The 26415-nt window shown below is 42.6% G+C and overlaps 1 protein-coding gene across 1 annotated transcript; it reads right to left on the bottom strand.

Annotated features, from left to right (window-relative positions):
• Nucleotides 1–645: 645 nt before the first annotated feature.
• On the bottom strand, nt 646–26415 carry CCDC167 (coiled-coil domain containing 167). Its single transcript, XM_003769008.4, has 4 exons — nt 26261–26415; nt 4864–4958; nt 4286–4338; nt 646–1013 (listed from the first exon to the last, which is right to left on the bottom strand). Exons 1-4 carry the CDS (start codon nt 26387–26389, stop codon nt 910–912), a joined length of 381 nt encoding a protein of 126 aa, XP_003769056.2. The 5' UTR covers nt 26390–26415; the 3' UTR covers nt 646–909.

The following is a 26415-nucleotide window of genomic DNA, read 5'->3' as shown; positions in this document are numbered from 1 at the left end:
GCATATTTAATTGGTTTAATCTTGCCTCCTTGCTGCTTGAGTCCCTTCATCATTTTAGTTGCTTTGCTGTGGCCTCCCTCCAGCCTCCCATCTCCCTCCCCTGTTTCTGTCCTATGTCTCCACGCTGCGGCAGTGGAGGAAGGCAGAGCAAGTATGTGTGTGTTGGGCCTGAACTGCCAAAACCATGGGTGACTTCCCTGACCTGCAGCTATCCCCCACTGCAAGGCCGATTCTAATTTACTGGCCATGGTCATCCATATGTCTGTCTGGTCATTACCATGGCTGCTGTTGCTGCTCCCTCACACAGCTTCTCCTTCATGATGGATTAACTTCCTGGGCCCTTGGGTTTTGTGGCTTCTTTTGGCCTCCTAGTTTCCCTTTGCTATACAGTTCTGATGGCCTCATTTTTCTGTAAGGATTGAAGGCCCTGTTGGTTGGCTTTCAGAGCTCCTGAGGGGACTGTGAGCTGACAAAAGGCATTGTTGAAAAGAGAATCTGGAAGCTTATCGCTTTTTTCCCTCAGGCCTCTGCCAGAAGCACCTACCCAGCAACTTCTTGGAGCTAGTTCCTGAATCCTTCCCCCAACATTTCCTCCCTCTTCCCAATCATCCCTTCAGCTTCAGGAAGACACATTTACTTGACAAATAGCAATCTGAACATTCTTTATTGGCCATTCTCCGTGGAAGGAGCCAGCACCATTTTCTGCTGACGTACAAGATGTGGTACCAGAATCTTGGGCTAGGTAGGCCCAGCCTCCAATCTCTTGATAATTTCTGGACCTTGACAGGCAGGCAGGCATCTTTGGGAGGCAGCAGATATAGTCCAGAAAGAGGGACCAACTTTAATTGTTCTAGTCCACTTCCTCCAAAAGCATCACAACTTCCTGTGGTGTGCTGGAACCCAGCAGGATCACATAGTCCAGTAGGCATAGGCGAGAAGAAGGAGCAAGAAGATTGCCACAGACAGCAGCATGTTCTTACGGTTCTCTCTCCGAAGGGAATTCAACTCCCTTTCTGTGAAGAAAATCCCCCCCGCCACCATATGATGGAGGGGCTGCCTCCTTCATGGTCCACCTCCAGCAGTGACTACCTATGTATCTACCCTAGCATTTGGGAATACTTAACAGGCTCCTTACCTTCTTGTTCAACACCAACTCCAATGTTCTTGTTCAACCTAGCTCTCTGTGTATATGCTCTTGGGGGCCCCAGAATTTAGCTCAAGTATAACCTTGACATGCTTTCCCCCAAGCCCACTGTTATGTCATCTTTTCTTAAATGCTATTGAGCCTGAAGAGGATGGCCAAAATAACTTAGAGGGAGAGAAACCAGGGGTAGAGAATAAATGTTGGTAAGAGGGAAGCTAGAGAAGGGGGGGTGTGTGTGTCTCAATCATAATAGCCATCATTGGAATCATAAAGCTAAATTGTTGGAGCTGGAAAAGCCCTCAGAAATCATGTAAGAGACTAAAGCGACAAACTGAAAAGAAACAAAAGAAAACCCCAAAGATGTCAATAAAAATGTTTATGATAAAAGGGGTGGAAAGAAATATCAGTGTAGACCAAAGGGAAGGGAAATGATTTTGCCCAAGTGCACAGAGTGGGTTGCAGAGCCAAGATGAACTTGGGACTCCTTTCTGGGCTGCTGGTCACTAATTCTTTGAGGCACATAACTCATCTCTGGTGTTAGACTCTCAAGGAAGGGGACCCATCTGAATAATGTCCTTATATTCAAGTCAGACCTTGTAGTCTCCTGGCAGGTGCTTCATAAGTATGTACTGGGGAAACTTAACTGTAATGTTGCTAACTCCTGGTTTTGTGTAGAGGCCAGCTCTGGGAGTCAGAGAGGATGTGAAGACAGAAGAATCTGCACTTGTAGGTTCCAAACTTAGCATTACCTACCCCTCCCCTTCCCAAGCAAAGGATATCAGGGTTGGCTGAGCTATTAGAGGGGCTAAGGAGGCACATCCTGGAACCTTTTAAAACTATTCACCTGCCTTGAGACTACCAAGCCCACTCCTGTCTAGGGGGAACTCTTACAGCTAATATAAGATTAACAAGTCTAGTAGAAAGAGTACTGGACTTGGAGTCAAGAGACTTGTGTTCAGATCCTGTTTCATACTCACTGGCTATATGACAGCATGAGTAAACTACAATCTCAGAGCCTCAGTTTCCTTATCTGTAAAATAAGAATATTACTAGGCATAGAGCTGAAAGGGATTGTAGGCCATCTAGTTTGATCTACTTTAAAAATGAGGAAACATGAGATCCAGGTAGGATTTGAATCTGGATATTCTGACTCTTGACTCTGATCTTTGGGCTAGTTGTAGTCCAATTCAATCTCCACAGTCACTTTTTGAATGTCTACTTTGAGAGATGTACTAGAAAGACAGGCAAAAGTAGCTCCTCTTCCCTCAAGAGATATTCTGTTGGGAGTAAGGGTAGGGTGGAGTGGAGTGTGTATATACACATACATACATACATACATACATATACACATATGTACATAGTAAACAGGTAATTATGTTTATAATTATCTGAAAGGAGAGAATTAACAATTAGGGGAGTGCATAGACAGCCTGTGCAAAGACACAAATCAGGGGAACAGCAAATTTAACAGTTTTGGGTATAAAATGTATTAAGGGGATAATGTAAAATAATTCTGAAACCAGATTGTAAAAGGCTATAAATACCAAGCAGAATTTTGTACTTAATTTTTGAGGCAAGAGAGCGCTACTGAGGATTCTTGAGTAGGGGAATGACATTTTTAAGATGATTATTTTGGCAGCTATGAGGAGGTTGTGTTCGAGAAGGGAGATCCTGGAAACTGGAGTGCCAATACAAGAAAGTATTAATAAGGCCCTAAACTAGGGTAGGACCATGTAAGGTGAGAGACGGAGGGAAGGTTCCAAGGATGTAGACGTGGGTGACTGAAGGACAGTGATAGCCACAAAAGAATAAATGGAGTTTAGAAGAGATTGGTGGGGATAATAAGTACCTCAACATGGTGGATTTAAGGAAAATGCTCTAAACCTTAAAAGTGCCATGTAACATTTCAAATATTTTACATGAACTATTAGAGGCCCCTTGACAAATCAGTTCCCACATCCCACGTCATTCCTTGTTCATATTTCTGGTCCCTCTGAGCTGAGGGGAGGGAGAATGTCTTTTCCGGCTGACTCCCACCCTGGCCTTGGAGATGGGGGCAGAGTGAATGGGTTTGTCAGAGTCCAATTCAGTCTCCCATATTTCCCTGCTTCTCCGTTCCAGTTCTGGCTGGGTCCCGTTACTGCGACCCAGCAGGTGGCAGTATGACCCCACTCTGGGTTCTGTGTACAAGAAAAGGCTTGAGAGATGCCAACCCCTGCCCCACAGAATACTGAATGAAGAAAGGCATGGGAGGACGGTTGGGGAGCACCGCTGAACGAGAGGCGTTTGGCTGTAACGGAGTATGAGGGCCAGAAGGGAGCTTGGGGACACCTCCATGGCAGCCACAAAGGGGTCTCTTGGGAGCGGGCACGGAGGGAGTGCCTTTCCTATCGGGCTGCTTGGCAGACTGCTGCCAAGACCTTTTCCTGAGGCCCACAGCACTGCTGGTGCTGCCTGAGGGGAGAATGGGGCCTCACCCAAATTCTGTCCCCGACCAGGTCCTCCCCACCCAAGATAGGTTCAGTGAAGCCAAATAAGTTCATCGTTCTCCAGGCTTCTTGGCAAAATCTCCTTCCCCCCATTCCCCTGTAGAGCTGCTGTAGAGCAGCCTCTGCTACCAGAGAAAGGGCTTCTGCTTTAAGGGAGTCTGCATGTTCATAGGCAGACAGAGCTATTGTATCCGAATGCCATTCCCTCTCTAAGGCTCTTCCTTCCCACATGAAAAATGATGGGGTTGGACCAAATGAGCTAAGCTCCCTTCTTGTTCTAACCTCCTCCCTCTTCCCCAGTGTTTTTCAGAACTGAACCTAGTCCCTTGCTACCCCAATTCTCCCTCTCCCTGTGACCGACAGTGGCGGACTTTGTGCATGTGAAATCTTGGGTTTCCAGAGAAGATTCTCTGTGCCTGTTTCCTTCTCTGCAAAATTAGGATCGGATGACTGCTAAAGTCTGACATGCTACAAGAAAACTTTGTTCCTTCCCCCAGCTCCCCCGACTTCAGGTGCTTTAGGTCTGTGGCCTATAACCCCACCCCCCACTTTGGCCGGCAGGGGGCAGCCTCACCCCACCACCAAAATCAGGGCTGAGCTTCCCAAGGCGCTAGGTGCGCTTCCTTGCAGTCCCGTCTGAGGAAAATCTTACCATAGCTGGAGGCTTTACTGGTCAGGTTGTTTTTTTCTTTCTCCAAAGCTCTCCTAGAAGGGTTTTTTGGGGGGATGGGGAGGAGAGTTAGGGTTAAAAGGCAGAGACGCAGCTTTGTCCCCTTCCTTTCCCTCCCAGACTTCTCTCTGTTGGACACAGGAAGAAGGAACCGCCCCCTCCCGGCACCCCCTGGAAGAGGAAACTGGTTGGATCCAGAAAAGGGGCCTTAAGGAGGCTTACCTGCCTGGAAAGATATGTATCGGAGAAAGGAGGCAACACATTTCTGGTCCAGGGAGAGCCCAGAAGAGAACCCCCCTCCCCCAAGCCTCGGGCAGTGGAGAAGAAAAGCCAATGGGAGACGGGATGCTAGACTCCTAGGGTCGGAGAGCAGGTGGCAGAAGAGGGAAGAGAGAGGACAGGAGGGAGCTACCGCCTCTCTCTTCCCCTGCTCTGCATCGGGGCCCGGCCTCTTCAGGATGTCTGGTTGGCTTTGGGGTGAAAGTAATGAGAGGGAGGGAGAAGGGGAACTAGCAGGGGGCCAACAGCTCAGGGCCCCGCTGGCAGGGCAGCAGCGTTACCTGGCCTCCGAGCTCAGCTCCTCCCTGCGAAGGCGGATGTTCAGTTCCTCCAGGTTTCTCCTACACAGGGACAGCTTCTCTTCCAGGCCATCTATCTGAAAAAGACAACTCCAGATAATCCCCCTGTAGATGGAGAGGGGAGAACAGGGCAACAGATGGTTGTTGGAAGGAAAGTGCTTTGTAAAAAAAAAAAAAACAAAAAAAAAAAAACAAAGCCCCAACAACAACAAAATCCAACAAACCATAAAAGGCTGCAGAAATGTGAGCTATTATTATTGTATCCAAACCAATGGTGGCTAATCCCTTAACACAAATGCATTTCTATTTTCATTGGGCAAGCATTTATCGAACACATAGCTTCACCCAGGTATATCTCACTTAATGAAAGAAATATGTTCTTACTTTATAAGCAGTGAAACACATTTTCTCATTGGCTTCTATTATATTTTCAGGGATGCAGTCCTAGGGGAATAATTCTGGTTGTAGGGTAATATTTTTGTCAAAAGCTACCAAAAGGAAATACTAGAATCACCTACAAATGGAGGGTCTTCAATTCCAGACCCCTTGTGGGTCTCTAGAGGCTGCAAAATAGAGGGATCTGTCTTGTTAAATGAAATAGACCCAATCTCTTTAATTCTTAAGTATGGATTTTTATAGACTGGGATTTAGTATAGTGTATTTGGCTTTGGAATTCAGTCTCTCTCTAGCTCTCCCCTCCCACCCTCTCCTTTACCTGAAGTTAACCATCTCCCACCTTAGTCCTACTACAGACAACATGGGACTGTAAGGGTAGAGAAAAGGCCTAGGATAATTTACCATTTCCTTCTCCAGCTCATCTTACACACAAAGAAGTAAAACAAATAGGTTTAAGTTATTTTCCCAGGGTCATATAGCTAGTAAGTATCTGAGATCATATTTGAACTCTTCCTGACTCCAAGCCCAGCATCTAACCATTGTACCACCTAGGTGCTCCAGAATAATTTAGACCACAGATAATCAAGATTTGACTGATAGTCAATTGCTCGAGTTCTATAATGCTTTGATTGTCCATCTTTGAGCTCACTAGTTCTCACAATATTTTTATGATGAGGGGAGTGGGGCAGGAAGAATATTGAGGAAACATTTCTGTCCATCTCCAAACCATACTTTCTGCATTCTGGCCCTCTATGGATCCTCCTTTCTTCCTTTTCCCAATCCCAACTCTCCGACATGTGCTGTCTTTCCCATTAGAATGTAATCTCTCTGAGGGCAAGGACTGCCTCACTTCAGAAATTTGACACGAAACAATACTTTTCATTCATTCTGCCCATTTCACAGATGGGGTAACAGAAGTCCAGAGAAATTGTGACTTTTCTCAAGGAAGGGACAGAAAACTGCTTTGTGAGAAAGTGAGAAAACTCACTTGGTCTTTTACTTCCTCCATTTTGGGGCTTTTTCTTCTGTGGGGGAGGGAGAGAGGAAAGAAAATCAACTTAAAAATATATTTTGCAATCTGTGCTTCCAAGGTCTAGGATACCAGATCCCAGGCTTCGGGAGCTAGTGAAGATAGCTCAGAACTGCCAGTAAAGATACTTAGATCTTAATGTCTTCTCTTCTATGGCTTGCTGTCCTTATTACTTATCCCTTTACTTCCCATCCATTTTAGGTGACAGCTGCTTCCCTACACAGGCCCATGCCCAGTCCAGGTGATAACCCTCCAGGTAACCTGTCTGTCTTTTCCACCAATCTTAAAGCTCTGCCAACTCAAAATTCTTTACACTAGGGCCCTGCAGGAGGGAGCAACGGCAGAGACTTGAGTTAATTGCCTGGTTAATTGTTTCATTAATCTGCTAATGGGCATCAAGGGGAAGATTGTCAGGAGGGAACCAGCCACCACAGGGAAATGGTGAATATGCCTGAAGAGGGAGGATTCCTGGTTCCCATGTTTAGAGGCCAGATTATGGGCAAATGTTGAAGAAAGTGACTCAAACTTTAGGGCTTGAAGAAGCTTTGGAATGGTCTATAGTGTACCTATAAAATTCTACAATACACCAATTTACAACACACTACTATATATTGGATCCTGTATTCCAATCACATCAGGAAGAGTTGTCTTTTACTTTGTACTAATGTAGCCTGATCTTTTATCATTCAATTTAGCCCTGTCTTTTGCTCAAAGAAGGAAGAGGATTGAAGAAAGGAGGCCAGGGAGAAAAAGGAGGGTGGAGAAAGAGGGAAACCAATATAAAGGTGAATAGGAGGAAAGGAGAAGAAGAAGAAGAGCAGAGGAAGGGGAATGGAGAAGAAAAAAGAGGAAAAGAAATGAAGAAAGGAGGGGAAAAGGAAAGAAAGGATGAAAAAGAAAAGAGGATAATAGGGAAAAAGAGCCTTCAGTTTCCAGCAAGGAATTTACCCAGGTGAATTTCCAGAGGCTAGTCCTAAAAGTTGGCATTTGGAAGCTCCTCATCGAGTGTTGAAGACTGTGGGAACATTCAAGCGGAAGCACAAGATATGGTTCCTATTCAGAAGAAACCGAATATTTGACTGATTTGTTTTCTGCTCTTTGTGATTTGTGATTTGCGGGGATGCTAAAAAGAACCCCAGATTGCAAATCAGAATGTTTATCTTTAGATCTTGGCTCTGTGACCTTATTAGACTTTTCTGGGCCTCAGTTTCTCTTAGAGGATTTTTCAAGGTTCTTTCTAGACCTAATGTTTCATCATTCTAGCCTAGGATGCTGCAACTCTGGAATTTCACATAAATTTGTAGGTGGATTGTCTATATCTAGAGCTGGCAGTTTTGGTCTTCTCATTGGTCCCTACTTATAATAAAATAATCCTTAGAGATAGACAGGAAAAGTGAGGGAAGGAGACCCTGAGGAAAAATCAGAGATTCTGTAATTGATTCTAGAATCTCCAAACTGTTCTACTTTGACATTGGGAAGCACTCCAGGCAATAGCAGGAAGATTTTCCTTTACATTACAGAAGCATTATACTTCGTGCCGAGAAGAACACTGCATTTGGAGAACTTGGGTTAGAGTCTGTTACAACTCTTACAGGTTGTAGGACCTTGGACAGTTCTATTTTATCTTTTAAGTTTTCTCTCTCTTAAGTTTCAGTCTGCCCTCAAGAAGCTTATCTTCTATTGTGAGATGGGAGTGAGATACAACAGGGCACACTTAAGTAGATACAAGATTTATACAGAATGAAGATATAGTGATGGAGTGAGATTAGAGGGGGGCAGAGGCGGGTAACACTAACAACTGGGAGAATTAGCCAAGTCCTCTTGAAGGATGTGGCAACTGAGCTGAGCCTTGACAGGAACCAGCCTGTGTAATATGGGAGATGGAATGCTCTGTACAGGGAACAGTAAGTCAGTCAGTTTGGCTGGAATGAGGTATGTATGTGGGAGTATCATGTAATCAGTCTGGAAAAATAGGCTACAACTAGATTGTAAAATGCCTTCTATATTAAACAAAGGAGTTTATATTTTATTCTAAAGCCAATGGGAATCCTTCTTGAGCACAGAAATGATATGCTCCACCTCCATTTCTCACTTCAGGTCCAATCTCACATCATCACCTGTTTAGTGGACAAACAGGATGTCCTATAAAAACTTAAATTCAACACATTCCAAATGCTACCAATTACATTTTCCTTAAAGCTCATCCCTCTTCAGAATTTCAATATTTTTGTTGAATATTCAACAAATATTTTGTTGAATTCAGTCATCTGAATTCAAAACCTGAGTGTCATCCTCAACTTACACTCCCTCCCCCCACATATCCAATCTAAATATTTCTGAAATCGGTTCCCTTCAAATGATTCAACTAGCCAGCATCCCAGTTTATTGTATTACCTCTCAACTGAATTATTGCAATGGTCTCCCTACTTTGTCTTTGGGTAGTTAGGTGGTGCAGTGGATAGAGCACCAAGTCTGGAGTCAGAAGATCTGAATTCAAATATAGATTCAGACACTTAATAGCTGTGTGCCTCTGGGCAAAATACTTAACCTCTATTTACCTAAATTTCTTCATCTATAAGATGGAGACATATAGAGAAGGAAAAGGCAAACCATCTCAGTATCTTTGCCAAGAAAACCCCATGGATGGGGTCACAAAGAGCCCGACTTGACTGAACAACAACTCTGTCTCTGTCCACTCCAACGCATCCTCCACACAGTGGCCAAAGTGCTTTTCCTCAAGCTCTGGTCTGACCATGTCATTTTCCTATTCAATAAACTCCATGGCTCCCTGTTGCTTCTAGGTTGGAAATATAAACTCCTCTGGTTTATTTTCAAAGGCCTTTACAATTTGGCCCCAACCTGCATTTCTAGCCATATAACTGCACTTATAACTAGTCAGATCACGATACCCCATTTCCAAGACTCAGATCAAGCACCATCTTGGCAGCTATGTGATACAATGGATAGAGTATCTGGCCAGGAGAGAGCAAGACCCGAATTCAAATTCTTTCTCAGATACTTTCTAGTTGTATGGCAAATTATTTGTTTGCTTCAATTTCTTCATCTGCAAAATGGGGATTTTAACAGCACTCTGTGACTGCTGTTCAGTGTTGGCTGATGCTTTGTGACTGCATTTGAGGTTTTCTTATCAAAGATAATGGAGTGATTTGCCATTTTCTTCTCCAGATCATTTTACAGACAAGGAAACTGAGACAGACTTAAGTGACTTGCCCATAGTCACCCAGTTAGTAAGTATCTGAGGCTAGATTTTAACTCAGGTTTTCTTGACTCCAGGTTTCATGTTCCATTCACTGCCCTAGCAGCTACCTCCCTACCAAAAAACCTTTCTAGACTGTTTCTAATCTATATCTGTCCAGATTGATAGCATGTACTCTGCTTTCTGACCCAGCTGGCCAATTTGCTGGTTTTCCACACACCATCATTCCACTGACTGACTTTAAAGGTTCTTGTGAAAATTAAACGAGATAATATTTGTGAAGTGCTTAGCACCCAGTAAGTGCTATATAGATGAAAGCCATATTATCAAATGAAACTTTCCCTGACTCCCCAATGAGGATCCCTTATCCCAGCTCCCTTGTATTGTTTATATAATTCATATGTATTTTCCCAATAATATCCCATTTTCTTGAAACCAGGCACTGTTTCATGTTCTTTTTTGTCTATTTATTCTTAATACCTAGTTTAGTACCTGACATAGAAGTGTCTAATATTTATCAGTTTGGTCAGTAGGGAAGTTGGCTTGGAGAAGAGAGAAGGTGGAAGCAGGGAGATAAATCCAGTGACTAAGGCTAAGGAAGAAGTGATAAATTTATGAAAAAGGGGGGAGGAGGTTTATGGTGCAAATAGAAAGAAGGGAATGAACATGAGACCATAAGGATGTATAAATAAGTCTTGGCAATGGACTGGATATGGAGACTGCGATAGTGAAGGAGACAGAAGAGGCTGGTGTGACTCCTATATTTCAAGCCTCTTAATTGGAAGAATGGTGATGATCTTCTCAAAAGAAATAAGTTAAGAAAGCTGGGTTTGGGGGAAAGATAATTGGACTCAAGATTTCTAATGATTTCCAAAGGTGATGTCAAGTGGGTAGCTGGAGATGCTGGATTGGTGCTCAGCTCTAAATCTCTGATCTTTTGATCTGAACTGCAGGAACCAGCAAACACAATCAGTTTGCCTTTGATTCCCACCCTAAGTCAAAGTCATGAAGCATTAACCATCAAGTTGAGGGTCAGGTCCATGGAGCAGAAGTACATTTTATTTGGCAAGTGAGGCTAAAGGGCTGCCAGTCAAGCCACCAAGAGTTATTTCTGAAAACCTTCCATCCTCCTAAGATAGGACAATCAGTCTTCCACCCTGTCCCTGGTTCCCTAGATCCCAGGAGTCACAAGGAAGGCCTACTGGGGAGGGGTAGTCCTTATGTCTTGGTTGCTTATGAAGAATAAGCCTCCTGATCTCTGGAATGGGTTATGTTTCCATTCTGACCCAGCTCTGGGAAGTCACCAGGTGCCCAAACAATAAAAAGTCTCTAGAGAGCAAGAAGCTGGGCTCATGCTAAGCAAAATCCTAAAATTGAGGTTGGCAAATGATTAGTGGCCAAGCCAAGCTGTCACTTGCTCTGGGCACTGCCCGCAGAGCTGGCAGCTTGAGGCCTTTATCTGCATGGAGCCCAATTCATCAGTGGCTCCCCTGGATATTCCCACTTTCATTCACCACTTTTTAATGAGGCTTAAATGGGTGAACACAAATCAAGGTTTTAGGGATTGAAGTTCTAACCCCTTTCCATGAATATTTATGTTCCACCAAGGGCCCTCTCCTCTTAGTTTCTAAATAGCAATTTCCCTTTCTTTAAAATCCAGCTGCTGTAGATGTGGGACTGGGGTTGAGTGGGGGTTGGAAGTGGAGAGTAGTTCAGAGAGAAAGTCTCAGATTGAAGAGAGGGCTCAAGGATTTCCATTCAGCCATGAATTTATCCTCAGGAGATGTCCCAGCATGACTGCATGATTCCCAGGGCTGGGAAATGCAAGAAATTGGCAAACGAGCCATACTCCCCTTCAGCACTCACTGAAGCAAAAGCAGCTCTTGAATATCTGTGCTAATGGGCCAGGAGAAGAAAAGACCGGTGAAATCCTTGGATGACTGACCCACTGGATAACAAGAACTACAGAATAGGAAGGAGGCTCCTTTAACAATATTAGCAATAGCCACTGTGGGGAGATCACCGGGAGTCATAGCAGCTGTTGCTTCTATTAAGTAGAGGAGACAGAAAGCTGGATGGGAGTGTATCCTAGGGCGAATGAACCACCAAGAAGTACTCAAGGGTGGGGGGGTCCTAGTGGACTGCAAGTAGTATACTCAGTTCTTTCCTGTCCCCCTTCATTTCAGGAGGGTCACTGACAGCCTGGACCCCATTCAAAGGACAGTAAACTGCACTGATGAGGAGGCAGAAACATGCAGGGGAGCTGGAGATCAAGAATGAGTTTGCACATCCTGGGGCAGCAGTCAGGAGAACTGAGGCAGACCAACATGCCAGAGACAAGACTTTGAAACCTGAAGCCAGGCCTGCCTCAGAAAGGAAACCTTTTAGTTTCTTTCAGCCACCACAGGGAGGGTCCAATAACTAACTTCTCAGGGGGTGGCCAGCCAGGATCAAGAAGGTATGGCTCCCTATAGTGTCTGGGATAAACCTCTATGTCTGACTGGAGCAAAGTGGGCATCAAAGGGAATAATATGAAAAGCAAACTAAAAACCTTTCCAGCCTGGCTCTAATCTACATCTGTTCAGACTGATCTCATATCACTACTCCATTGTACACTTTGCTTTCATTCCACTGACTGCTCCCAAGCTTTTTGAATGTTCTCTTTTCCCATCTCTGTCTCTTGGAATCCCCAGATCCCTTTAAGGAGTCATTCTTGATTTCCCCAGTGAACACGGTCTCTCCACCCCTGGAATTAGTTTATTCAGTTTTCATGTTGTCTTCATTTCTTTAATGCCTTGCTCATGGTTAGTACTTAATAAAGGCTTATTGAACATATGAGTCCAATCAACTAACAAACATTTATTAAACACTACTATGAGCCCCATACCTGTCAGATGGTAGAGATATAAGTACAAAGAATGAAACTCTCTCTCTTTCTTTTTGGTAAGGCAACTGTGGTTTAGTGACTTGCTCAGAGTCACACCACTAGTGTCAAGATGCTAAATTTGAACTCAGAACCTCCTAACTCCAGAGCTGGTGCTCTAACCACTGTTCCCACTTAGCTTGTCCTGAAACTATGTCTTATTTTACAAGAAACTTACATTCAAGTGAGGGGGTCAGCAAATATATATAAAAGTATGCATAACGTAACATAATAAAAACAAACATTGACATGTAAAACTTAATAAGAAAGATAAATTTGATGCCAAAAAATCTTATCACTCATTCTTAAATAAAATGGTTTATAGTACCAAGTTCTTATTTGGTTCCATCTGTACCAAAGATCTTCTGTAGTGCACAAAACTAGGTGTCTGGGTGCGTATACATACACACACACACACACACACACACACACACGTGGGACTGGAAACTGTAGAATCCATGAGAATGAATGGACTTTAGGAGTCATGTAGTCCAACCTCTGCATTCTACAGATGAGGAAACTGAGGCCCACAGAGGTTAAATAACTCCTGTGGGGTCACATGCTATATAGCATAACTGGGATGATATACTATATTATATATTGTATACTTGTACTTATTTGCATAACTGCCATATCTCCTATTAGAATATAAACTCCTGAAGGGCAGACACTATCTTCATTTTTGTTTTTGTATGCTCAGCATCTAGCATAAAAGCTTACTGAATTGAGTTAATAGAAAACTACAAAAATGCTGGGCTGGACAAGTTCCTATCCAAGCCAGGTCAGTGAAATAAACTATTGGGTACAAGAAATATGGCTTAAGTCCACAAGGGGCAAAGCAGAGACATCATGCAGTCATCTAGGGGGCAAAGACTACACTTGGTATTCTTTCCTGTCTCTCAAAACATCAAGCTCAGGGCTAAAACAGTTTCTTCCTCGGATTAGGTTCTCTTGTTCATCTTGCTTGTTAGCCATACTTTGTACTTTGTTATAGAAATGTTAAGACCATGGTTTTATTGCTAGTTCCTTTCTTGAATTTTGTCTCCTGGGAATTTCTAGTGCTTTTCTTCTTTCTATGTGGTAGCTGATACTCTCTATGGTATCTAGCTTGGTAAAGAAAGGTAAGCAGTTTTCTCCTCCTGTCCCGCTTCCCAGTTCCAATTTAAAGCCTGTTTTATCAGATAAATACTAGGGGAATAAAAGCTGGAGAGACAGAAAAAAATAGGAAGTAACTCCATTCCCTTGTGAGTGCTTCTTACTACCTGCAAGATTTCAGCTCTAATTCATGTGTCATATCTTTTATCTAACTGAACTGGATGGAGGCAAGAGGAGGTGGAAGAATGGGAGAGGTTAAAGGCTTTAAAGGCTTGTATGTCACAGTGGGACTGTCTATTTTAGGAGTTTGGGAGCAGTCTTAAGATCAACAGGATGAACAGGTAGGGAAGAGTGTGTAAAATAATCTGGAAAGGAACAAGGGAAACAAAAAAAGAAAGCTGCCTAATAGATAAAATATAGTAGAGAAAGAACTTCACAACACCCACTCAAGAAGTTTAAATGCTAAAGATTGTCTAGCCTATCCATAGTGGTGCATAAAGGAGGTGGTCATTGGAGAAAAGAAGATATAGCCTACCATGGGCAACTACAGGGAACACATTCTGAGGCAAAATAAGGTTTTGGTGTATGGGCTAGCAGAGGTGGGAAGAGGCAGTAATTCTTTGGGATTTGGAAGGAAAATAGCAACAAACTCAGCAGTCCCCTTCCCCCCCAACTGGGTCTTTAGGTTCCCTGCAACTTTTAATACTCAAGTTTATTTCAAATGAATTCATCAATAAGGTCAGCATGTCCAATAGAAAGTATATTGCATTTTCAGGACACTTGGGTTTCAATCTACTATTTGCCATCTTTTTCTTGGGCAAGGCACAATAGGATGGAAAGGGCATTGATTTCACACCAAAGGACCTAGGTTCAAATTTTGGCTGTGCTCCTTACTACTAGGGTGATCTTGAACAAGTTACTCTACTTCTTAGAGGCTCAGTTTCCTAATTTGTACAGTGAGGGAATTGGATGGGATGACCTCTCCAAACTCCAAATGGTGATGTTATGATGAGATGATCTTTAAAGTCTCTTCTAGCTCTAAGTCCTGAAATACCTTATGATCCTAAGTCAGTTAACCCTGTTGAGACCTTGAGTTTCTCTTTTGTAAAAGAAAAGAGCTGGTGAGATGATTTCCAAAGGTCCCTTCCAGATTGAAACCTCATGCATTGGGTGAATGTGAGGGCAGCAAGACAGTAAAGAGAACGTTGAAATGGAGTTAGTGGACCTAGTCTGGCTTCCTTCAAGTCCAGCTAAAATCCCACTTTCTACAGGAAGCCTTTCTCAATATTTAATTCTAGTGCCTTCCTTCTGTTGTTTTTTCCCCCTAATTTATTCTGTCTATGGTTGTCTATTTGTTGTCTCTACCCTTAGGCTGTGAACCCACTGACATTGGGAATTGTCTTTTGCTTTTCTTTATATTCCCCAATGTTTCCTGGCATATAGCACATAATGTGTTTGTTGATTGGATCAAATGGTTCAAATCTCTTTTCTGATAATTACCAAATGGGCAACCTTGGACAAGTCATAACTTTCCGCCTTAGTTTCCTCATTTGTAAAATGAAGGAGTTGTACCAGATAGTGTCTGAGGTCCTTTCTAGCTGGCTCCATATCGATCATCTAGCAGATCTTGTTTTTTTTCAGATCTACTAAGTAGAGTGAATGTCAGCCAGCTGCCAAGGTTGAGGATGAAACAAAGAGGCTGCCTCACCTCTTCAAGGTGTGGCTGAGGGTTTTAGATTCAGCACATATAGCATGGCTGGCAGGTGCCATGAGAGTCAAATATCTCACTGCCACTCTCTGAGGGACTTCTGAATCAGGGTACTATGCACACAGACATAGCCCTAGCATTCCACAGACTTGGAGCGGGGTGGATCCCTTAGTGGCTCACATTTCCACTATGCTTCATCAGAGGCAAAACAGCATCAAAGCAGTGAAGCAAAATCGTCTCGCCTGACTTAGGGAATAACACCTTATTCTCAGAGCTTTCGGGAAGTCTCCCCTGGGTCCTATGGAGCATAAAAATGCCGAGTTAAGAGAAACTGTAAAATTCTCCTGAAATCCCCTCCGGGGCATCTTTCAGCAGTTCTCTGGTGGAAATCAAGTCATGAGTCAGACCTCGTCAGAGGAAGGAGGCCTGTGCTGGTCTGATTCTGCTCCTTGCCAAGTGGACTGTCAAGGGTCAGAGTCCTGTCTCTGCTTGTGTTCCTTGAGGCAAGATACAGTCTCCACGGTTTGCTACAATGGGGATTTCAATTGCAGCTTTGATTATTCTGCTGACACTAGAAATACAGGGAGCTGGGGCTGTAGATGATGGCTCAGTTCTCCCTAGTGGGGCCAGGATGGAACTGAAGCAAGTTGCTGATTGGAGATTTTCTTGTAGCCCAAACAAATAGGAGGAAATTGTGCCCTATTAACCCCAACTCAGGCAGGGTGGAGTGAATGAAGGGGTGTTTTATGCTTTTTGGGCATGAGAAAAAGTAAGCTTGCATTGGTTCTGGGTCCCACAGAGTGGGCTGCCTTCTGTAGCAATCTCAGGGCAGTCATCGATGGAGTTGCTATGGTGTTCAGTCCCACTGGTATTAGAATACAGAGAATGTGTACTGAGTAGCCTTTATCTCCTTGGAAGGTACCTGCCTGTGAGAAGCTCTAGGGAAAGAAACCAGCTATTTCACTTTGGATAGTTCTCAGTGCAGTCTTATTGTCCCATTTCTAGTGGGAAAGCTGTGTGTAAATAGGACAAAGAACAAATGACAAAAACTGACTGAGAGACACTAATTACAGCTGGGAGACATCTGCTTAGAGGTCCCGAGAGTCTGACCACATGCTTCCCGTATGAAAAAAGCTTCCTACCTATCAAAGCTGTTTCTGTCCCATATGAAGGTTAAAAAGACATCAGTTCATTGGGCAAGTGTTTATTAGATACCTAGTATGGGCTACTGGCGACAATCCTTAACTTCAAGAAGCTTCCATCTTGCTGATACAGTGATATGTTGCTCTGATCTTAAAAGATTCTCCATAATGAATAATTCTATACAATAAGTGCTTTGTCTTATTTAAGTACCTACTTATAGCATAGCATATATAAATGAAAACTCTTCATCATCATAGTATCATAAATCTTGATAAAGCAAGGTTTGCTCTATGTATATGGAGAGGAAAGAGAGGTAGAATCCAGGCCTCATCACTTTTGCAAAGCCCCTCATTACAAACATCTCAACCCTAATCTTAGTACAGTATTAGTACTTAATAAATGCTTGTTGACTGATTGACCTAATTTCTTTAAGCATCCCAACAAAGTAGCACCAAAAAGATTCAAGAATTAAGATGATCGTGGAAGAAAGGGTGGGAAATTAAACAACTCTCTCCTTTTCCCATTACCTTTTCACCTAAGGAGAAGAAAAAGATGCAGGAGAAACAGTCTGGATGAATGTTGGACTTAGATCCAAGACATCTGGGTTTGAATCTTGCCTCAGACACTTCACAGCTGTGTGATTATAAGCAAAATGCTTAATTCAGAGCCGTTTTCTGCATCTATAAAATGGGGATAATAATGTTTGCACAACCTCTGGATTTTCTTATCTGTAAAATAATCTCTAGAGTTTCTTGGAACTCAAAATTTATGATCCAAAATCTCAGAGTTATGGGAGTTAGTTATTATTGCCACCATTCTACTGCAAATAGAAATGGATTTTCTAGCAATATATATGTACTTCAATAACACTGGCTTATGACCAGAGTTGGGAGTTTTACCACAATAGGACATTGTCCATAGTAAAGGCTGTGCCATATTATCACTGACCTGTACCATGGGATTCTATAATCTAGGGCTGGAAAGGACTCCAGGAGCCATCTAGTCTGAGGAATTGAGACAAAAAAGTTGGGTGACTTGTTCAAGATTACATAGCTCATCAGTGTGAAGGAACTAGATTCCAGGTTCTCTAACTTCAAAACCTACGTTCTTTCTATTGAACCATCCTGGTAAAAGAACATGGGCCACTGCCAGGGGCTGATATACACAGTGGCAGCAAGAAAGTTCACAAAGATGAACTCATAGATCCATAGAAATATCTCAGCCAGTTAGCCAGAGTTCCAGTCCATATGGCTCCCCATAGGTGGAACAGGTAGATTCTTATAGTAGGCACATCATGCTACTGGCAATATCATTGATCGGGCTATTAACCCCTTCAAGATGGGTCCCTCTGAGCTGGGGTCATGGGGATTCGCTGGCATGGAAAAAGCATCTGCCAATGAAACCCCAAACCAATCACTCATCTGGGATTTTTCTAATATTTACTTGGAATTTCTCTCCTAGTGAAAAGGGTGGGAGGCTCTCAAATTTTCCTTATATAGTCTCATAACCCAGAGCAGTCAACTTGCTCAAATCGTTTAGGAAAAACCTCTGAGAATTAAGAACAATGGTGTACCATCTTTATACGGACACATACAAATAAGCAAGGCACAGAATTTTCACAGGGGACATATTAACTGCATACTATGCTAGGGACCTCCTAGTACATTGAGATCAAGGCTGAAGCAGGCACATAAGTCAGTCTCTGCCTCCTCAAGTCCTCAGCTGTCCTGGGGCCAGAAGGTTGTTTGTTGTTTGTTTGTTGTTTTTTTTTTTTCCTTCTCTTTCAATATACATTTTGTGATGAATTAGTAAAAGCTTCTTCATCACAGAAAGGCTCAAAGCACTTTTCAAGAACTGGCATTCACTCTGTGTCTTATGAATTCATTAATTAAGATGCTGGCAAACAGCCACTTCACACACGCTGACATCCAGCAGTGTTAGGTAATGAGGTTTTAGTCTCCTGACCCCAGTCAAGTGGATCAGAGCCAAACAGAGGCAGCAGAGAGAAATCACCTGCCCAAATCAGACCTGTAGCTTCTGCCTGGCAGAAGGGGAGGCTCATTTACTGGTCAGTGGTCCCTGAACCATCTCCTGGTATCAGGCTGGGGGAGGAAACAGGGCCAAAAAAGAAAAAAGAAAAAGCATGTCCCTTTCGTCTCTTGGCTGTCCATCTCCATTCCAGTTACCTCTTGGGCTTGGCATAGCCTTTAAGGAAAAGGATAAAAGTGTTGTCTCTCAAGTTTTGGAAATAAGGTGACTGCTCAGCCTCAAACAGAGAGTTGGCCATCCCCTTTAGGAGACCATTCCAGAACTGAGATATCTGTATTTTCCTTATCAATTCAGCTTAAAACCCTTCATGGCTTCCCAGTTGTCTGCTAGTTTGAATGCCTGATCTCTTAATCTGCCGCAGGGTGATTCTGGAATAAGAACCTCAGTTTCCTTTTCTGTAAAATAAATAGACTGGACTAGATCAGAGCTTCTTAAACTGTGGGTCACAATTGCCTGTGGGGTTGCATGTGGGGGTTGTAAAAATGTGATTTATTATCAGTAAATGTTTGATTTGCATACCTATTTTATATAACTATAAACCTGAGGTTGTGTAAAAATTTCTCAGGTGAAAAGGGATTGCAAATGTAAAAAGTTTAAGAAGACCTGAACTAGATAATCTTTTAAGTTTTCTTCTAGACCTAAATAAATCTGTTGACCCTAAGTGGTAAGATACTTCCTTAAGCATCATCTCACTTTCAGAACTAGTGCTCATTTGGATTGTCCTCTCATATCTAGGCTGATGGCAGAGCAGCACCTGAGCAGAGTCTGCAGAATCATAGACAGAATCTATTTGTTTCACTCACACCCAAATCTTTGAATTTTGTCTTTGTTTCAGCTCCTTGCACATGGCCATGATCTTTTTATTGCCAAATCTAATGACCTTTTCTCAATCTTCATCTTTGCTGACTTTTCTGCAGGACTTTCTCTTCCACGATATGCTTTCTTTTCTGAGATTTTTGCTCTTCCTTGTTTCTCTTCCTGTCTTCCTACCTTGTCTCCTATGTAGGATCTTCATCCACACTACACCCTCTAAGGTTAGGTACACAAGGCTCCGTCCTGGCCTCCCTTCTCTTTTTTATCTCTACTTTCTAATTTGGTGATCTCATTAATTGTGGAATCATGTATTATCTCTATGACTTTCAGATATCTATATATCCAGCCCCCATCTTTCTTCTGAGCTGCAACCTTACATTTGGACTACTGGATATCATATTAGAATGTTCCATAGGCATTTTAAAGTCAACTTATGTCCAAAACAAAGTTCATAATCTTTCTTCCCCAAATCTACCCCTCACTTATGACTATTAAAGGCACCACCAATGTCTTTCATTCCACATAATCAGTTGTCAAATTTTGTCATTTCTATCTCCATCTATATATCTCATAAACATTTCCTCTCCACTCATACAACCACCAACATGACTCAGGTCTTTGTCATCTCTTGCCTTAACAACTGTAATGATCCCTAACTGATTTCCATAACTCAAGTCTTTCCCTGATTTAATCTATCCTCTACTACTTTTAAAGAACAGATCTGGCCAAATCACCCTCTCCCTACTCAATAAACTCTAGTAGCTCCCTATTACCTCCAAAATAAAATATAAATCCTATTTGGCTCCTTGCTTCTTACTCATTGTTCCTCTCCACCTCCTATTTGGCAATTCATCATACATGACACTCTGTTTCCATCTTAATGACTTTGTATAGGCTGCCTCCCAAGTTTAGAATGCTCTCCCTCCTCACCGTTACTTCTTCAATCTAGGTGGTACATTGGATAGAGCACCAGCCCTGAAGTCAGGAGGATCTGAGTTCAAATGTGACCTCAGACACTTAACACTTTCTGGCTATGTGACCCTGGGCAAGTCACTTAACCCCAGTTGTCTCAGGGGTAAAAATCCCTGGTTTCTTTCAAGATTTAGTTCAACCTTCACCTTTGCAGATGGCTTCCTCTTTAAGGTCATCTTGTATCTATTCTATGAATCTTGTACATACTTATTTATGTACATATTGTCACCACTATTAGAATGTAATTTCCTTGAGGATAGGTATTGTTGTTTTTTCTTTGTGTCCATAGTGCTTAGCACAATAGCACAAGATCCAGTATATGATGAACATTTAATTAATGCTTAAAGATTAACTGACAGCAAAGGGCTTAATAAATGTTGGTGTATTTGTTGGATCAGTATATTCCAACTTACATAATAGATAAAGATTCCAACATTAGGGACAGGTAGGTAGTGCAGTGGCTAGAGTGCTGGGCTGATACTTTGAAAACTCATTTTTCTGAGGTCAAATCAGATCTCAGACATTATGTGATCCTGGGCAAGTCATTTAACCCTGTTTGCCTCAGTTTCCTCATCTGTAAAATGAACCAGAGAAGGAAATATCAAACCACTACAGTATCTCTGCCAAGAAAATTCCAAATGGGGTCACAGAAGTTGGACATGACTGAACAGCAATACAATATTCTAGATGAGGCTTGACCAGTGTGTTCTTGTAGCACTATCTAAAGATGCCAAGTTGAACCATCTGCCTCCAAAGGATGGAATGTAATTATTAAATACTGAAGCACAGTTTATTATTGTGGATAAAAAGCTTAAGCAGATTTTTCCTGTGCCAGGATTCTACAATTAATATTAGAGAAAAAAATCATCCCCTTCTTCCATGAAACATTAAAGTTAGCAGCAGGGCAGGATTTTCTTCATCATCTTAAATATAATTTTCTTGTTATTCAGAATAATCTCTCAGAACCTAGATCCTAAGACCCCACTGCCTGTTATTCAATCCTGGGATCTCAAGAGATGAGAAAATAAGTAGTCTAAGAGAGAGGAGCTATAAGGAAACAGAGAAGGAGCTGTCCCAGGTACCCAGGGAAGCTATTGCCCGGTACAGATGAATTGAGACAGCCCTGGGGAGTGACTGTAGCCTGCTTGGTAATTGCTTCTTTACAACAAGTGGAGGCTGTTTGCAGGTGCTGAGATTATTCACTTGTGTGGTTTTTATTGCGCTCATCAGATTAACAAACGTTTTTGATTAAATCACTACTTCATTGGCTCTGAGTATAGGACTTTTAATAAAAGCATAATATCTATGTTATTGAGCATCAGCCCAATATTCAAGCCTTGGGTTGGCATGGGGAGGGAGGAAGAGGAGTTGCTAGTGGAGAGGAATTGAGGCAGAAGGCCTGTGGGTTTCAGATTCCTTTGTTAATAGGCAGTTCTGATGCCTCGGTGGGTGGAGTGCTGGACCTGGAGTGAGGAGGACTTGAGTTCAAATCTGATCTTGGACATTTACTAGCTGTGTGATCCTGTGTGACAACTCACTTAACCCTGAATGCCTCAGTTTACTCATCTGTAAAATGAGCCGGAGAAGGAAAAGGCAAACCACTCTAGTATCTTTGCCAAGAAAATCCCAAATGGGGTCCAGGACTGAAAATGACTCAACCAGCTCTGTTTGAGGAAGGCTATTTTTTTCAAGTTGGTCACAAATATTTTCTCCCCCAGAATTAAAATAGAAGTATCTGAGGACAAAAATGATGCCTCTTACTTCACAGAAGAGCCATATTTAGCAAGGAGTGAATGGGGCTTTTACCTACCACTTTTGACAGGGAAGGAGGGGAAAAGCTTCTTGCTTGTAGCAACCACAGTCCCAGTACTTCACCTAATCTGTCAGCAAATATTCTCTCCCAGGATCCACGGGAGAAGGAAGTGCTGGACCACCTCTTTTCCTAGCAAGAGTTCCCTCTCCATTCCCAGCTCCCCTTTTTAACTCTTTTTGCCCCAGAAGAAAAAGGTTCTCACCCCTGCTCCATCAATGAGTCATTTTTCAGTTTTATGTAACTTTTCCTGATCCCATTTAGGGTTGTCTTGGCAAAGATACTTTAGTGGTTTGCCATTTCCTTCTCATTTTACAGATAAGGAAACCGAGGCAATTTGGGATAAGTGACTTGTCCCAGGTAATCTAGTAGTAAATGTCTGAGGGCAGATTTGAACTCAAGGTCTTCCTGTGCACTCTACCCACTGCACCACCTAGCTGCTGTTTTACAGTCAGGATGATGAATTGGAAGGGACTACCCACACCTAACAGATAAGAGGGGGATCGATCTGCCCAAGACCACACAGTTTAAGGTCCATAATCTCCTTATTAAACCATGTTTCTAGTACAATTCTCTTTATTCCATGGATTCAGTGGCAGCTTAAAACAAAAGTAACAACAAAAAACTCTGTGACATTACCAGAAGATTCTAAAGCAATTTGAAATCACAAAGCTTCTCATCTTATGTGGTCATACATCACAGATCTTAGAATTTTAGAGTTGGAGAAAGGACCTCTGGAGACCATACTGCTCAATCTGCTCATGTTACAGATGAAGAAACCGAGGCTTCATGGCCTCCTAGAAAGTTAATGGCAGAGCTGGGACCAAAACCCCAGTCTCCTGACTCCCACCACTATGCCACAAGGTATTAAAGTCAAAATTAAGACTATAAGCAAAGAACAGGCAGAATTCCAAAACTTAGGCAAAAGATGCAATTAACAGAGTCAATTACTGGCCTCTCGGGGAGAGGATCCTGACATGTTTAATGACCTTCCGTGCACAGGCTACGGATTCAGAATCTCATTAGAAAGACAAGTACCAGAGAAAAGAGACTCCATTTGCCAGTGCAGAGAACAGTAGAGGTAAAATTCTTTCTCTCATCACCTTTTCTGGTTTTAGCTTCTTAATTCTATTCTACACCTCAACTCCACTGTTCAGATTCCTCGTAGGATTAACAGACAATGCTGGAAGGAACCTTTGAGGTCACTGTATCCAACCTTGTCCTTTTCTAGATGAGGAAACTGATAAACACAGTAGGGACTCCAAGTCCACTGTCCCATCTACTACAAGATTCTGCTGCTTTTCTTTCACTTCAGACTGATAATCATATAGTTCTGCCCTCTTCAGCTTTCTACCAATGGGCTAAATCATTCCCATTGCCAACATCTATAGCCTGAGACATCCATCCAGAGAGGTCTCTATGTCTCATTAAATCTCTGTTTTTTTTGTCCTACTTGGGACCCTCATTTTATCATTTTTTCCCCATATTTCAAATCATAATGTCTGTAGTTAGTCAGTTCAACTAGATAGTATCTTTTCTACCTTTGAAAATCTTGATCCATTCTCAATAACAGGGGGAGAAAAAAGGAGATGGAGAGAATTAGGAATGCAAAAGAATTTTTTTCTATTTGTATTTTTTTATTTCTTAATAGTATTTTACTTTGCCCAACTACATGTAAAGACAATTTTTAACATTCATTTATTATAAAATGTTGAGTTCCAAATTTTCTCACTTTCTAAGATGTTAAGTAATTTGATATGGGTTATATATTTTTAATCATGTAAAATATATTTCCATATTAGCCATTTTATGAAAGAAGAGACAGTTTGCAAAAAGAATTAGTTTACAAAAAGGAAAAAAATAAAATGAAAATGATATACTTCAATCTGCATATGGACTCCATCACTTTTTTTCTCTGTATGTAGATAGCATTTTCCATGAGTCCTTTGGAATTGTCTTGGATCATTGTATTGATGAGAAATGCTAAATCATTCATAGGAGACCACAGCATAATGGAACTCAAAAATAATGTTAAAAAAAAGTTAAAAGAGGTCTATATGTAATTGGGGGGAAATAAAGTATTAAATTTTTTTTTTAAAGAAAATCTTGGCTCAATATCCTCCTGCTATTCATCTCACCAAAACCCATCCTTTGGTTGCCATGCCTTTTGGTCTGTTGACCCCTTTAGCTTTCTTTGGCTTTCTGCTAGGGTCCCCTTTAACCAGTCCTCAGTTTAATGTATCTTCTGTCCTCCAAAACTGTTCTACAGTTTCTCTTTTGGTGAACTCATCTGTTCTTATGGGTTTAATTATTATCTTTATGCAGATGACTCCTGCTTCTACATATACAGCCCTAATCTCCCTCTTGAATTCTTGAAATTATTCTACATAATAATATAAAATATTATTAATGTTATAATAACATAATAATAGCTAGTAATTATATCGAACTTTAAGATTTGCAAAGCACTTTATTCAGATATTATCTCATTTGATACTCAGCCCTAGTTGTTGTTGTGATGTAAATGCTATTAGCCCAGTTTTGAAGGTGAGGAAATCGAAGCAAACAGAGGTTAAGTGATTTGCCCATTGTTATACAGCTAGTGTCTGAATTTGGATTTGAACTCAGGTCTTCTTAACTGCTAGTGTTCTATCACCACATCACCTGGGAAGCCTCAGTATCTGCTCCAAACTTCCCTATTTTTGTTACATTATTTAAATATATAAATAAATTTTGGAATCATTCTTGATTTTTCCTTTTCTTTTGTCTTCCCCCTTTTTCCAATCAATCAATAGCTAAGTCATGAGGATTCTACCTCTACAACATTTTTCTATTACTCTTCTCTCTACTCACAGGGACCATCATCCTAGTTCAGCCTTATCCTTGACTTGGATCATTCCAACAATCTGACTGGTATCTTCAATCTCTGTCCCCCTCTATTTTCCATCTAGCTGCTAAACTACTAACGCACAACTTTGATTGTGTCCCATTGCTCAAAAACCTCCGATAACAACCTCTTGCTTTTGGTCTGATCCCTGTATTTGGAAGGAACCTCAAAGACCTCCATCTTGTCCAATCCTCATTTTTACAAATGAAGAAATTCATCTGTAAAGTGAAAGGACTTGCCTAAGGTCACACGGGCAGTCCCTTACCAGACAGAATGAAAATAACTATACCAAGACCCAGTCACTCTGCTTGACACAATGAAAAGAATACCCTGTTTTTGCTCAGAAAGACCCATTTCAAGTGTCACCTTTGTGACTAAGCTTTGTGCTCAAATGCAGCTCACTATTATCTCCAAGCCTCAGCTAAATCTCTAAGGCGGTAAGTTATTTAATGTTGGGATTTTCAGGTATGAAGGGAGTACCCACAGCAAAGCAATCACAGGTCACGCATACTTAGTTCCTTTTGTCCCCCCCTTCAGGGTTTAGTCTAGGGAGCTGCACGTAGTTAATTTACTTCCAAATTTTATGGTTTCTCCAGCTCATGTCTACCCAAAGTCGCATCTTCCCCTTCCCCTCTTGCCTTTTAGCCGCTTCTCCCCTCCCTTCTTTTCTCTTGCAGCCCCCTCCCTTTTTTTCTCTTTGCTGGAAGCCTTCTCTCCTTTTCTCTCCCGCTCTCCACTCTTTTCTTCCCTAGCAGTCCTTCCCCCTTTCTCATCTCTTTCAGTTCCTTTCCCTCTTTCTTTTCCTGGAAGTTCCTTCCCCGTCTTCTCTTCCTTCGCCAACCCCTCCCCTTTTCTCTCGCCTAGCTGCCCTCTCCCTAGTTCTCTTTCCTGACGCCTCCTCCCCCTTTATCCCCACTCCCTTCGTTCCTCCCCGGCCCCTCCTTTCCCTCCACCGGCCCTCCCTCGCTCCCTTCCACGCCCTCCCCCTTTCCTCTCCTTGGCTGCCTCCCCAGTTCTCTCTTCCTGCAGCCCCCTCCGCCTTTCTCCTTCCAAGGCGGTCCCTTCCCTTGCTCCTCTCTCCCGCAGCCCCTCCCCTTTTTCTCTCGCCCAGACGTCCTTCTCCCGAGTTCTCTAGCCTAAGCGCCCCCTCCTCTTTTTTCTTTCCTTTTTCAGCCCCCTCCCCTTTTTCTTTCCTCCTCCTTAGCCCCTCTCCCCCCTGAGGGTCCCCCCCCGCTCCCGCCCGCCAGCGCTGCGGGCGCCGGGCAGACCCAACGCTCGGTGCCGCGGGGTGGCGCGAGAATCGGGACCGTACCACCCGGGCGCCCCCTCCCCTCACCTCCTGAGCCACGCTCAGATTCTCCCGCTTCTTTTTAGGCATCTTCCCGGCAGCACTCCCCCGAGTCACCGCCCGTGGGGGCCCCGCAGCCCCACGGCGCAGGCGCGCGTTATCGTGCTTCATTCTCATTGGTCAGCAGGCCGGGGGAAGGTGGG

This window comes from Sarcophilus harrisii, chromosome 4 (genome assembly GCF_902635505.1).
Source record: "Sarcophilus harrisii chromosome 4, mSarHar1.11, whole genome shotgun sequence".
Lineage (NCBI taxonomy): Eukaryota > Metazoa > Chordata > Mammalia > Dasyuromorphia > Dasyuridae > Sarcophilus > Sarcophilus harrisii.
Note: the sequence above shows the minus strand (reverse complement) of the source record. Positions and strands in the feature narration are given on the sequence as shown.